At 36.2% G+C, this 14,632-nt stretch overlaps 2 protein-coding genes across 2 annotated transcripts; both read right to left on the bottom strand.

Annotated features, from left to right (window-relative positions):
- Positions 1 to 135: 135 nt before the first annotated feature.
- On the bottom strand, positions 136 to 10,072 carry LOC141651983 (transcription factor-like protein DPB). Its single transcript, XM_074459662.1, has 10 exons — positions 9,912 to 10,072; positions 9,124 to 9,358; positions 8,705 to 8,784; positions 2,758 to 2,801; positions 1,545 to 1,607; positions 1,304 to 1,447; positions 1,040 to 1,108; positions 826 to 924; positions 633 to 703; positions 136 to 514 (listed from the first exon to the last, which is right to left on the bottom strand). The coding sequence occupies exons 2-10, from the start codon at positions 9,348 to 9,350 to the stop codon at positions 406 to 408; spliced, it is 906 nt and encodes a 301-aa protein (XP_074315763.1). The 5' UTR covers positions 9,351 to 9,358; positions 9,912 to 10,072; the 3' UTR covers positions 136 to 405.
- Positions 10,073 to 11,218: 1,146 nt separating this feature from the next.
- LOC141652596 (pentatricopeptide repeat-containing protein At3g48250, chloroplastic-like) lies at positions 11,219 to 14,426 on the bottom strand. The gene is made up of 2 exons (XM_074460132.1): positions 12,406 to 14,426; positions 11,219 to 11,924 (listed from the first exon to the last, which is right to left on the bottom strand). The coding sequence occupies exon 1, from the start codon at positions 14,330 to 14,332 to the stop codon at positions 12,425 to 12,427; it is 1,908 nt and encodes a 635-aa protein (XP_074316233.1). The 5' UTR covers positions 14,333 to 14,426; the 3' UTR covers positions 11,219 to 11,924; positions 12,406 to 12,424.
- Positions 14,427 to 14,632: the final 206 nt, after the last annotated feature.

The raw sequence follows: 14,632 nt of genomic DNA, 5'->3' as shown, positions 1-14,632 counted from the left end.
TTTTGTTGTTGATCGTGACATAGTAATTTCGTACCTATTTACATAATAAATGTACCTATATTATCTTTAATCATGATGTGTACCTATAGTCTCTTAATAATCTCATTGAGAGACCGTCTTTCAGGAGACCTACTCTTACGAGTAATAGAGTAATAAATCAGCAATGTACGGCTGATGGCATCATATAAATTTTGTATTCCATACTTAACGAACTAAGAAGAACTCTTGTTAAAGGTAAAACGCCGAACAATATCATTCGTGCTGCAGGCTGTAAGTATCTCAGGAAGTGGAGGAGCTGTAAGTCTCTCGGAAAGTGGCGGAGCTGTTAGATCTCGATGCACACTCAAGCATGAAGTCGAGGAAGTTAGAAGAGGTTGACACGGTTTGGGCTGTAATGAAGGTTGGCTATGGCACCGGAGAAGTTTGTAGATTAGAATCCCCATCATCCAACTGAGATTTTCCGAAATTCATTTGTTTCAGGACATAGTTGTCGTCGTATAATTCAAAAGGGGTGCTGCATTGAGAACATAAAAACCAAGGATTATTTTCAAAAACAGACAGTATAAAGCAGTCGATAAATAAACCAAACTCAACACAAGAAGAAAGATCCTGCAAATTTAGGCGTAACTGACCTATTGAAATCAAAATGCACAAGCTGCATATCTTCTGATATTTCCACCTCAACAGTCGCATTTGGTCTAGTCTGTCGTTTTAATCACGGTTAATATAAAATGAGATCACGATAAAATTTAACCAACAATTGTATCAAGGTTCTTTAATATACGAGGCAGGCGAACAAGACACTAACTGCTAATACATACATACCTGGATCAGAATAAAAGGCAAAGCAACACCACCACAAGGAGGATTTCCGTTCTTATACTGTTGTTGATTACGCTGTATAACGTTTTGATATCCTGTGAACTTTAGAAAGACGGGAACGTGCAAAGAGAAAGTTATTGTTGTTCATGCAGGAAAAAAAATTGAAAACAGCAGAAGGGATATAAAATCAACAAATGCAGTGAATAGGAATCACTACTTGCTCTTCCAATTCTTGCAAGTAAGCCCTTTTCTTTTCTATCCTCTTTCTCAGTCCTATGCGCTCGGTCTGCAATTTTCAGAAATGTATCAAGTTGGCAATAAAACACATGCACAAATACTCATTTCAGACAGTTGTGACCGGCGTAATAAACTTATAATTCAATAAGTAGTACTAATTCATAAGAATTTGCCCTAGTCTCGCATGTGATACTGTCTCGTGAACTCAATCAAATACCATGACGTAGATTAGCAGATGCCGCACCTTTAGTTTTTCAATATCATTCAAGCTAGTGCAAGGCAGACCTTTCCATTGTATTTCCTTTTTGTCCTTGGAAATAATGTCCATTGCTGTTAGAACATTCAAGGCATCATACACTCTCCGTCGAATATTTTTTTCGTCATCTCCCTGTTATAACAGAAGGTACAATAGTTTTTCCTTAAAAATTACAAGGCGTCTTGTGAGTAAAATACCTTTGGTCTGATTAGAAAATACTTGTACATACCTGTTCATTTGTTTCAAGATCAATGCTTGCATCTGCATACTCAGCCACTAGTTCATCTGCAACCTGGTAGTGATGCAACAGTCAAAACTAAAGCCTTGAGCAGTGAGAGGTCTATGAGTCTATCACAACATTGACTGCGGATACTAACACAGCCAAGAAAACTTCTAGCACCAACTCGTAAAATACAAACGCGAAAAACAGACAACATTTTAGAGCTGAAAATTTGTACATGGAGAACAAGGCATTCTAACTATAAAGTGCAGTGTAGGTCAAGACATGTCATGCAATGCCTGAAACATAAATCGTTCAAGTCGTCCAGCAAAAATGATCTTTACAGGACACGAATTCCTTCTTTATAACAGTACCCCCAGTCCATATCAATAGCAACAAATCAACGCTTCACCTGTAGTACATAACTAGTCCGATTCCAAAAGAAGGCCATCCTACTTCTTGTAAGAGCGTTACCATCCGAAAGCAATCATTACGGATAAATGAACAGAATGGTGTAATGCAGTTCTTGCAGAGTTTTAACCGGAAGGAAAAGAAATACGTAATATTCAAGTATTCAATAATGACTTTGAGCATGTAACCGCATAAGACACATGCTGCTTCAAAAAATTTCTAAATCTGTTCACCCCATAGTAATTAAAACATGTACTCTAGATCCTCATCAGGTCCAATATAATTTTATGAAATACCCTGTATAAGAGTTGCGACCTCCATCCCTGCAAGTGTTGGTAAGGTGGAAAACATTGTCGAGAAATCTCCCCTTTTCAAATTAAATGCCTATAATCTCTACTAAGTGAACATGTAAACAATTTATTCATGCTCACAATGACATCCACTAGCCTAATTTTCTGTAACCTGCCCGTTTGGATAAAACCTTCATATCCAAATCAATTAGTAGATACATCCATCCTTATGAGTCTATGACACGACTTACAGGGAGGCAACCACTTTTAATGGTACAGTGCATGGTAAGAGTAATTAGGACTCTAGGACCAGGTCATTTGCAGATGCAAAAGGCGGAAGTATTAATTCAGAACAATGTCACTAGTTACAGGACTTATACGTGTAAGAGTTTCATTAACTATGATCGCATCCTCATTATCAGAAGTTTGAAGCCCACACATATATGCATCAATGTGTGTTTCTAGTATAATGATGAAACATTAGGAAAACTAAAGCGAGAAAATTCCAAGTAACATCTGACCTCGTTGTATGTTGTCGTCCCCTTGCTTTCCACTTTCTCGCACACTAGTTATGTAAGAAAAAAAAAGCAAGTCATATAGCCAAGCCAAACATGTAGAGGTGGCAATCGGGTGGGTCGATTCGGTTTCGAGTCGGGTTGTTTCGGGTTCGGGTCATCGTAGTTTCGGATTTTTTCGGCTCGAGTGCATTGGTGGGTCGAACCGGGTTCGGTTGGATCATTTCGGGTCATGATATAGTCCGGGTATCGGGTTAGAATGGGTCCACCTGGCAATCGGGTGGGTCGAGTCGGGTTTGAGTCGGATTGTTTCCGGCCGGGTTACTCAACTAACATGTCGTGTAATAGTTCATATCGGGTCAACAATATTCTCAACCAGTTCATATCGGGTCAATAATATTCTCGCCCGGTTAATATCGGGTTACATCTTTCAATTAATTCTTCTTTTAAAATCATTACCGTTATAACAAATTAATTTAACTAACACGAAATTATACTTAGATTATAGTGTAAGCGATAAAAAATGGTAAGATCCAAAACCTCGACATGGACAAAAACTCAATATACGTTAGGGACTTAAGGATAACATCTACGATACTCTTACGAGATTACATAAGTACATGACAAATTTACTTGGATTTAAGGTTTTTTATCACTCAACACGAATATAACTATATAAGTATACAACACGGAGTATATAACTCATTTATTTAAGTGAGTTTGGAATAGAGTTGCATTAGCGTGATAACCCCTTAACTCTCAAGCCCTAAAATATCACATGTAACTATGTAATTAGTACGTCATAATACATGATTTATATAACTTTTATGAAATAATTAATCAAAAATAATAATATAATTATTATTTTGATTCATTTAACTTGGCTTTGTTCACTACGATTAAGTGTAATGCACTCAATTTAGTTCTATTCAAATGATTTAACTCAAATCACTAAACTTCATTCAACATTCACTTCATTCGATTCAATTCACTTTAATTTAGTTTGATTTTAGTTTAATTTAGTTTATTCAATTAAGCAGCATTCAGGGCTGAGCTTAACTCAGTAAAAGAAAAAGAATAAGGCGAAGTATATGGAGTGATAATGACTAAGTCACACGCGATATTAACTTTGCCAAACTAGTGCGAAGTATATGGAGTGATAATGACTAAGTCACACGCGATCTTAACTTTGCCAAAACTCTGAGTTTGGTCGAATCTCAAACTAATTGCAAGCTGTCTCGACTCAATATTACCTCTAACAAAAACTAAGAAACTTAGCTTGTATTTGATCGGTTTTAAACTGAGCTTGACAAAATCGACACAATATTTAACACTAAAGTGTGAAAGTCTTTAAACATAGGTCATGGGAAAAAAAATAGTTAAGCTTAATTGTAGATATTCACATGAAAGCGATTTAGGCCCTGTTTTTTTGTACTTAATTTCAGCTCAATTCAGTTTAGTTCAGCTAAATTCAGTTTAGTTTAGTTTAGTTTAGCTTTTCTTTTAACAAATTAACTCTTTCTTGATTCGATTCACTCCATTAAGTTCGGTTCGATTCAGTTTAGCTCCATTAAGTTAAGCTCGATTCACGCATTTTCAGTCCAAAGTGTTTAATATGATACGTTTGACTTAATAATGAAATAATTAAATTAAATAATGGTCGTAAGACTAATTTTAATACTTAATAGTTGAAATAATTAATAATGCGGTAAAATATTTAGACCGACCCGACCCGAACCGACCCGACCCGACCCGACCCGCAATTACCCGAACCCGATATAAGCGCAATAACTCAAACTCGATATGAGCTGACCCGCATTAACCCGAGCTGACTGACCCGATACTGTCTCACAGAATAAAATTGTGCACGTGCACCTAACTATATCATAAATTGTCATAGTGGGCTAGTATTCTTCCCCACATATGACACGTCTAATATTAGTGGGAAAAATATAGGCAATAGTGGGACAAGTCCAACAAAACAATTGATCACCCAACAAAGCAATAGTGGGACACGTGCACCCGATACTTATCAGTGAAGTACTTCAGTACTTAACTGCTCTCATTTTTCCCATCAGAAAGCAATTGATCACCCATTAAACTTCTCAATTAATTTCATTTGTATTTGTCAGATCGACCTTTCCGAAACACAAATCCAACAAAACAAAATCAACAAATCTCAATTTCTTGCTAACTTTTTATATTCATCGTTTGATTCACAAGACTACAAGAGCACTAATTGTAAGTTAGAAATTATCTACTTCTTCCTTTTGAATATTTTTACGGTTTCCTATTTGATTGATTATAGTCTTTTGTTGTATGAACAGTGAGATTATGTCTGTGGAAGGGAGTAATACAGTTGTTACTGGTAAGTAATTTAAATACGACAGCTTTGTAATTGCACTTTTTATTGAAAGTTTATTGATTCTTAATTAATTCTAGTTGTTACATTGTTTGTGCATATAGAGTTTGAGGAAGAAACTGAAGTTAATGAGAACCCCAACAGAAATGATGAGGCAGAGGATCCTTCGGAGAAACAATTGGGGAAGCGAAGAAAAAGAAAATCTTGGGTATGGGACCATTTCACAATTACGGAGAAGAAGGCATCAAATGGGGTCAAGACTACTACTGGTACCTGTAAGTATTGTAAAGATGTGACTTATAATGCTGATTCTCGTTGTGGAACTTCCAACTTTAAGCGACACTTGTTGGACTCTTGTAGTGAGTATAAGAAAATCAACTCAAGTGAGTCAGTCTCAGGGAAAGAAATTGACCAAAAATTATATAGGGAATTGTTAGCTGAGGCAATCATGAAACACGGGTATAGTTTTTCATGGGTTGAACATGACAGAAATAGGAAAATTCACAAATATCTTAACGACAATGTTCAACATATATCGAGAAATACAGCTAAACAAGTGTGTTTGAATATGTATGATAGATTCAAACTTAAGATAAAACAAGTTTTCAAGGAGTTGCCAGGTAGAATATGCTTGACATCAGATTTATGGTCAGCTCCCAATAAGCGAGGTTTTTTGTGCATAACTGCTCATTACATTGATAAAGATTGGATTTTGCAAAGTAAGTTGTTGTGTTTTCGACGTTCTCCTCCCCCACATGGTGGATTTGAGTTATCTCAACAGGTTACTGATGTGATTTTGGATTGGGAAATTAAAGACAAGGTATTTTCACTAACAGTTGACAATGCAAGTAATATGGATAAAATGGTTGATTACTTGAAACAAGGCACATTTAAAGATATGATTTGTTTGGGTCAGCACTTTCATATTCGTTGTTCTGCTCATATATTAAATTTGATAGTGAAAAATGGTCTGGAGCTCATCAAAGACTCTATACATAAGGTTAGAGAAGCTGTTAGGTATATCGATGGATCTGATGGAAGAATAGAAAAGTTTTATGATTGTGCAAAGAAGCTTAATATGTCTGTTTCTTTTAAACTATGGATGGATGTGCCTACTCGGTGGAACTCGACTTATCTTATGCTTGATAGAGCACTTAAATATAAGGATGCACTTGACAATTATTTTGGTTCTGTCGATGGTACAAGTATGTATGTGCTTGATATTAATGAGTGGGAAAAGGTTAAGAAAGTGTGTCATCTCCTAGAGCCTTTTTACGAAGTAACAAATTTATTCTCTGGAAGTGATTACCCTACTGCGAGTTTGTATTTTCCATTTGTATGGCAAATCCAAACTCGTCTGAAGAAGGCAGCTAGTTGCAATGACATTGATATTAGTGATGCGTCAAAGGAAATGCTAATAAAGTTTGAGAAGTATTGGCATGACTATGTTAAGGTGCTTGCATTTGGGGTTATTTTTGATCCACGATATAAGTTAGAGTTTGTTAAGTATGCTTTAAAAAAGCTACATGGCGTGAACGAAGGATTAAGGAAGGTAGAAGAATTGAAAACAGACTTTGAGAGATTGTATGAAGCTTATGAAGCACAAGCTGGTGTTTTTAGACCTTCTGATTCTCACGATATGGCAAGAAGTCTAAACCCTGCTGATGATTTTGCGGTACGAAACACTTCATTCTTGTCTTTTTTTTTCTTTTACATTTATACGTCATATTGTTATCTGATATTCTGCTTGTTTTAATGCAGGAGTTTGCAGCATATGATCAACTTAATGCAGCGACAACGGAAATTGATGTGTATTTGAATGAGAAAAAAATGGCAGTAGAAACTCGATTAGATGTGCTTGTGTATTGGAAAGAGAACTCTGATCGTTTTCCAATTCTTTCTTCTATGGCTCGGGATATACTTGCTATCCCCATTACAACGGTTGCTTCTGAATCCACTTTTAGCATGGGTGGGAGAATCATAAGCAAATGGAGAAGCTCTCTTTCATCAAAAAGTGTGGAAGCAATAGTGACTTGTAAACATTGGTTAACAGGTTATGATGGTAAATTCCGAAACTTGCTAGATCAAAAAAATCATATTTATTTAATATTCATTTTATATTTCACACGTTTAATTTTTATTGCTAGATTTTAATGTTGACGGCAACACTTTGTTTTGGTTGATTACGACGAGAGTCGGATTAGTATGAGTAAGTTATTAATTCTTAGGCTTTTCCATACTATCGGGGATTATACTTGATCATGCCAAACTTTTTATATTTCGCATTTGTAGTTTCGATACGAAGTTTAATGTTTCATAATTCAAGTTAGTTGAACTTGTCAAACTCATACATGTTTTGTATAATTTGTTGGAAGGTTTCCAAGCATTCGGAGGTAGAGGTGTTAGTATTAGGACTTCTTAATTTATTGTCAAGCAACGGAACTTGAGTCGACCAGAAAATGCTAATGAGTAAAGATGGACATGAAGACATTTTCAAGGATCTCCGAGAAGATTTTTTATTTTTTTATTTTTTTTTTTCGCTTTTAGCTCTTTTTAGTTATTATTTTCCCTTAACTTTATTTTGTTAATCTTAGGCTAACATATATAGAAGCAATTTTTTTTTGTGGAATTTGTATTCTATTATGGTTATAACTTTTGAATCATGACCGGTGCATTTTATTTATCAAGTCTATTGCCGACCAACTTTTAACTATTGATACTTGTATATCTATATTGATTGCTATTGGTTGACTCAATGAGCTTAATCCACGCATACTTACCCTGCTTGTATATCAAACTTGTTTTAAAAGAAATTTAAATAGTGGGATTTAGTGTTATTGATCTCCTAATACAAAAGTGGATAAAAATGAATTGTGATCAGCTATGAAAAAAGTTTGCATTATTTGTAACTAACTAAATTGTTAAAGAACACTTTATATAATTTACCTAAAACATTGAAGTTTTAAACACACAATAATATTAAAGTATAAATAAACTCAGATTTATATATAGACAAATGGTTCAAACAAAACTTGAGAAGTACTAAACAGTCGTTTACATTCGCGTATATACCAATTATCCGTCTTTTTATCGGGCCGCGTTTAGTCAATTGGAGTGTTATAGTGTTCGAGTAATATGTGTTATATATGATATTTAGGTAATTATCGGTTATTTAATACTCATTCGAGTCGGATATGTTACTTGTCAGGTTTTAATCGGTTTGGGTGTTGTCGGGTTCGGATTATGCCGGTTATCGGATAAGATTATGTATCGGGTTCGGGTCGGATATTTTTCTTGTCGGGTTTTAATCGGTTTGGGTGTTGTCGGGTTCGGATTATGCCGGTTATCGGATAAGATTACGTATCAGGTTATGTTGGGTCGGAGTGGGTCGATTTCGGGTACCATGATTTTATAATATTATCGATTATAGACGGGTCCGATATCGGGCGGGTCGGTTCGGTTTTGTCGAGTCGGGTCGGGTTTTGCCAGGTCTACAAACATGGATGCAAATTGGAAAGAAAAAGTGTTGAAAAATGAGTTTATTATTTACAGTTTTGCTGGCAACTTAAGTAAATGAAGAGAGCTATTAACCTTTCATGCTGAATTGCCGAAGTCCAAGGCCACTTTTATCCGTTCCAGTTGCACGCCGTCCCCTCTTTTTTTTCTTGCTCCTGTATAGATGGTATGATTATATCACAAATATAAATAATAAAAAATGGAAAGACAGAATAGCGAGGATAAGACGGAAGTTAACAGGAAGTCAGTTCAGCATTCAATACAAGCACAATAAATTTCAGGGCACTTGAGCTCAAAAAAACTGAACATTCAGAAGAAATGCATACAGTAAGAAAACAGACCTAAGCATCAAATTCTTCGAAAAACAATACTCTATCCATTCAACTTTTATCTTCCCATTTCTCCAATATAGGTGAGGAGTATTTTATTGAAGGGGGAAGATAAAAGTTGAATGGAGGGAGTATAACAGAAGCTGAGAAGGGCACAAGACTTACGCAACAGCACTCTGAGGATCAGAATTATCGCCCTGAATCTCAAGATGGTTTAATCTAAGAACAATACTATCAGAAACTGGTGTTGCCATACCAGCTGTGCTTCTGCTGGATTGTGAACCGACACTGCCATTGATCGATACAGACTGAGGTGAAGCAGTTGTGCCCCATGAACGAGTTGCCCCTTTTGGATTATTGTCTCCGTTTTCTTGGGAATTGCAGGTTACCATATTGCTCTCTAAAAGAAGCAATAAAAATATGTATGTTATTCCAACCAGTTTACTTGATCTTAAGGTATTCAAAGTACGGGGAGCCAACAGAATATGACCTCGGATAGATAAGTCAATATCATGTACTCCCTCCGTTCTAATCATTTGTTTACCTTTGATTAAAATACTTCTCACAAAGAATATAAAAGGTCAACAACTGATTGAGACGAAGGGAGTTCATAGAATTCCTAAGATAGTCCCAAAATAAATCAAATATAACGGAAACTTATTTCCGCGTCGACGAGCAAATGTTTCAAGTTCCGAAACACTTCCCGGCATTAACGCCATCATAGCATCACAATCCTATACAACAGTATATCATTCCTTGAACAAATTAGCAATGCACACAAAATTAAACTTCATGAACTCGAGCAATTACATATCACAACAATTCAAACACAAATTTTCAAACGTAATTGTACAAATCCATAGAAAAATTATAAATTCGCGATTGTTAAAAACTAAACAATCTCAACAAAAAAAATGAGCTGTAAATTAAAGTAAGAGGGACAAAAAAATTACCGAATTAGGTTAAATTGAGCTTTGAAAAGCTAATTATCCAGCAATTAGAATAGATTTGATGAATAATTAGTTCTGATCATGCGAAAATTAGGGTTTTGTTCGAGCGTTTCTCGATAAATTTGGGAGATAATAATTGGTTGACTGATGAAGGGTTTGTAACTGAAAATTCCCGCCCATTTAAACTGACTTTTTTGGCCCGCGAAATAGGTGAGGCTGGTTTGTAATTTGGGTCTATTAATCTGTTTCAAACCCGCTAATCTATGTGTTCGTAAATCGTGTCATGGAATTTGCCTTTGACCCAATTCGTGTCACAAAATTTATGTTGGACAGAAATCGTGTTCGGTCTAAGCCTGCTTTTAGCTTGAGGTATTATTGATGTTTATTTTTGAAAAGATTAATTGTCTTTGATTGATCATTTTATCAAAAGTAATACTACGAAGCATATTAAAAACTAAATATCTTTTATTAACCTCGAGGATTACAAATCTATAAATGATTAAAAGTTACCGCTAGAGTTCTTGGTAGATCCGTGTGGTCGGAGGCTTTACCGCCGATTGCAAACAATGTTGTTTTGTTAATTTATAGTTAAATCGTTAATGCAGTAAAGCCTGCGGGTTCTCTTAAAAAAAAAGTTACGGCATAGAGAGTTTAATATCTCAAACAAAAGTTCATAAGCTACAACTTTGAGAGTTTAAACAGTGCCCCTTTTGTTCATCTGATTTTAGATTTGTGGACAAAACAAACTTCGACCTAACAAGGCCTACATGCAGGATTAACCGGAAGGATACAAACCGATTCAAGGCATAATCTAACACAATTCTTCCATCATAAGAAAATGGGAAATTTCTCTTTTGAATTACTCAGATATATCCTATGAATTTGATTTCGCACTGGCGATTCCAACTTCATGTTCTCGAGTTGCAGAGAACAATCCGAACTGAGGCAATCTTTCCGGATTCGCTCCGCCTTACAGCCTTGCTACAACTCTACACTCTGATTTTGATGATCATATCAAATATCTAGCAGAACAAATCTTTGGAGGATATTATCAAACACTTGCCTTTTTCTATTAAACATGGTCCATAGACTCCATACTTCAGATAGATGGAATATAATCCGTCAAAAGAAAAAGAAAAAGGAAAAGGAAAATGGAATATATTAAGTGATCATTCACTAGAAGAACATATGTGAATTCTCAACTTGCCCACCAAAAAGGTCACTCGTCGCTATAAATCTTTGTCGATTCTATTTTGATTGATATCGATCCCTCTCATCTAGTAAATAGCATGGGTTAGAAAAAGCGTTAATTCAGATAAAGCGGTCTGTTTACTCCTAAGAAATATGGAAAAATAATTATCAATGTAATATCCTAAAAATGTACCGTAAATAAACCTTAATCGATTCTCCCTCGTCTTTTATCATGTCGCGCAAAGATGGGCTATATAATATAAGCCTAGTGTTGTAGTGCACCACATCAACAAAATGGAATTAGATGCAAAACATGACTTACGTGACTTACGTCGCATCATCGAATATGTCACAGTGCTACTTTCTGAGCTTATAAAACATTGCTTCTTCTCTATGCAAATATGCAACATTGAGGTTTAAAAAAAAATGGGATTCCAATACATAGAAAACCCGCTTAATTTAACACCCTACAGCGGTCCTGGTAGTGGTGGTGGTTATCAGTGTCATGCTCGTGCACCCAAGCACTATATACCAGAACGGAGTGATCGCAGTGGCTACCAGACTGTTTCGTTCTGTGTAGAACCATACGTTGGCGGTCTTGGGGGTCGTCAGAGTTATCCTCGTTTTCCTGAACATAATGAACCAGATCACAGCAGGCATGGATACCAGACTGCCCATATAGAATCGGGGGTTGGACGAAGCAGGGCGATCAAGGTGGAGAAAAACGTTGATGATGAAGCTGATAACTACATCAAGGGCATCCATAAGGGCTTTGAGCGCCGTCAGTGGACAATTAGCGAGTGATCTTGATTCTACTTCAATAAGCTTTAATTTCATGCAATTTGGTGATTATCAGCTTAAAATAAATGTAACTTTATTCTGTTTTCTTTGCTTAAATATGACAATATTTGCTTCAAAACAAATAACAAGTGTTCTACAGCAGTCGGTATAACAACAACAACATCAGAGCCTTAATCCCAAAATGATTTGGGGTACAGCAGTCGGTATGCTATGGAAAAATGCAATAACCCGAAATAAACAAAATTTTGTAATTGTATAAAACGGGGTTTTAAAATCAATCAGTTTCGGAAAAACTTCCACTATCATGATATTCTCCTAAGGGCACGCAGAAGACGGTACAATCATCAAGCTCCTAAGCTTCTAACCTGATTCACTATTTCTTAGTTTTGCAAGTAAAATGAGATTAAATTAAATGACTCGCTAAATTTTTCGAGCTGCATACAGTGAAGTATGATCTGGTCTATGCATATTTCAACAGTGTAGAAAAAGTATGTACATTCCTTACCTCACAATAAGCATTTGGTTTAATGGACCTCATCTATCAAAGAAAAGTTGGTTTCATCAGGCAGTTGTTTAGGAAACATCTCGCGAATCGCCTTTTGACGGCGAACACGATAGGGACTGCTATGAATCAGTTCCATGGCCTCAGATTCTCTACCTTTTTCAAAAAAAGATTTAATCACCCAAACAAAGGTTGCAGAAGATGGAGGAAAATCGTCGTCACGTAGTTCCCAAAGGAGCTTCTTAGCATTCTCTACTGTTCCTGATTTGGAAACATATTGTAGTATTGGATCAGGAAAAGGTGGATAATCCTGCTTCTTCATTAATCTAAGCAAGTCGAGTGCTTCTTCGAATTTTCCAACTTCTGCTAATTTCCCGATCATAAGCTTATATGTCGACTTCCAAGGTTTAATCCGACCCTCTTTTACCATCTCGACAAGGAATCTGTAACCACCAAACAACTTATTCTCGGCAAGGAATCCATAAAGCAAGGTTTCCAACATTTCAGGGTCGGGATTAACATTTTTCTCTAGCATCCTGTAGAAACAGGATAATGCTTGATCTACTTGGGTAGCTGCACAATACCCTTGAAGTAATATGGTCCAAGTCTTGATGTCGGGAACGCAACCTTCAGCCTCCATTTGGTCAAGCAAGTTACTTGCTTCTTCAAATCGACGTTGACTACAAAGGCCAAACACCTCTTGGCTATAAGTGATGTTATCAGGCTTGTAACCTGCAATACTCATTTCCTGCACAATCTTTTTGGCTTCGTCTAACCTCCCCGTGTTGCACAAAATTCTATGTATACCGTCATAAACCATTTTCGTTAGAGTGTTACCCGAGGCCACAAACTTGTTAACAACCCTATTCACCAAATCCATATCGGGATTAGAGTCGTGCGATAACCTCTTCAGCAGTGAAGTACATTCAGGTAGTGAAAGCTTATAAGGTCCATCCATCATAAATTCAAAAAACTTAACCGCGTCTATAATTGGTAAACGCCTAAGCTTTGAAATCTTTTGGTATGAATCAAGATCAACCTCAAATCCCTCGATTTTCATCCATCCAATCAACGCCCAAAACTCGTCCATGAATTCAGGCTGAGCTAAAACCTTAACCATTCCATTGTATGTTACACTATTATGTTCATACCCACCAAACTTAGCAACCCATTCGAAAAACTTTATCGCTTTCAACGGTTGTTTCCACAATTCCCTTAAAACCCGTATCACAAAATCTTCTTCCACCGGAAAACTAACCATTTTCTTCAACTTTTCCTCCACCTCCTCATTCCAATCAAATTCCAATATCAAATCCACCACATACTTACAAACATTACTTCTACCATCAACTTTACACAACAATTTACGGAATTTACTCCAATGCAACGCATCATCGACCAAATTATCTCGTTTCAGATTCGTAGTAACATGAAGAAAAACCTGATTATCAATATAAAACCCTTTCTCCTTCATTTCCAAAGCAACAACCCAGAAATTATCTACAAATCCTTTACAAGCTAGAGACTTTAGCAATATACTATAATGCACGTAACTTACATCAAACCCTTTTCTAACACATACCCATTTGAAGAAATCCAAACATTTTTTAGGGTTTTTATTCAATTTCAACAAAGCATATACAATTGATTCATGGGTCAAATTAGGGTTTACTTCTTCCACTTTAATTTCAATTTCTTCATACCAATCATTGGATGATATTAAATCAATAAAAGATTCAACCTTTGATGAAAAGAAGAAATTATGATGCAAATTGAAGGACTTGTTACAAATGTAAGGATTTGTAGGGGAAGGAAAAGGGGGAAATTGAGTGAGTTGAGAGAAGCGATTCACCTGAGTCAAGGGTTTCCGAGTTGAGGTGAGTGAATTGACGAGTCTAGTGGACAAACGGAGTAACTTTGCTCTGTTCATGGCTGTTGGAGAAAATGGATTGAGGGTTTTTCAAGGGGTTTATAGTCTTCTATGATGAAAATTTGGGGATGTTTTTTTGTCCGGTTCGCCGGTTAAACCGTTACTTGAAGTAATAAATTTAGGGGGCGTTTGGTTCGCATGGAGGTATCGGTATGGAATCAGGAATCATACCAGAGTAGTATGGGTTTGGATTTTGGAACTCCATACTTGATACCTTGTGTTTGGTTCAGTTCAGTAATGAGGAATCAAAACGTTTTGTGTTCTATTTTATTGACTTTGATCTATTTACTTATGTACTCC

The sequence above is a fragment of the Silene latifolia genome, chromosome 4, assembly GCF_048544455.1.
Source record: "Silene latifolia isolate original U9 population chromosome 4, ASM4854445v1, whole genome shotgun sequence".
Lineage (NCBI taxonomy): Eukaryota > Viridiplantae > Streptophyta > Magnoliopsida > Caryophyllales > Caryophyllaceae > Silene > Silene latifolia.
The sequence above is the reverse complement of the archived record's forward strand: the minus strand, read 5'-3'. Positions and strand labels throughout refer to the sequence as shown.

Bases quoted from the DNA above. Each gene is read 5' to 3' on its own strand.
- LOC141651983 (XM_074459662.1), bottom strand. From the start codon at position 9,350: ATGGTAACCTGCAATTCCCAAGAAAACGGAGACAATAATCCAAAAGGG. The intron at 1,608-2,757 runs GTCAGATGTTAC...CATCACTACCAG, and splicing joins GGACGACAACATACAACGAG to GTTGCAGATGAACTAGTGGC. The intron at 1,448-1,544 runs GTATGTACAAGT...CTGTTATAACAG, and splicing joins ATCTTGAAACAAATGAACAG to GGAGATGACGAAAAAAATAT.
- LOC141652596 (XM_074460132.1), bottom strand. From the start codon at position 14,332: ATGAACAGAGCAAAGTTACTCCGTTTGTCCACTAGACTCGTCAATTCA.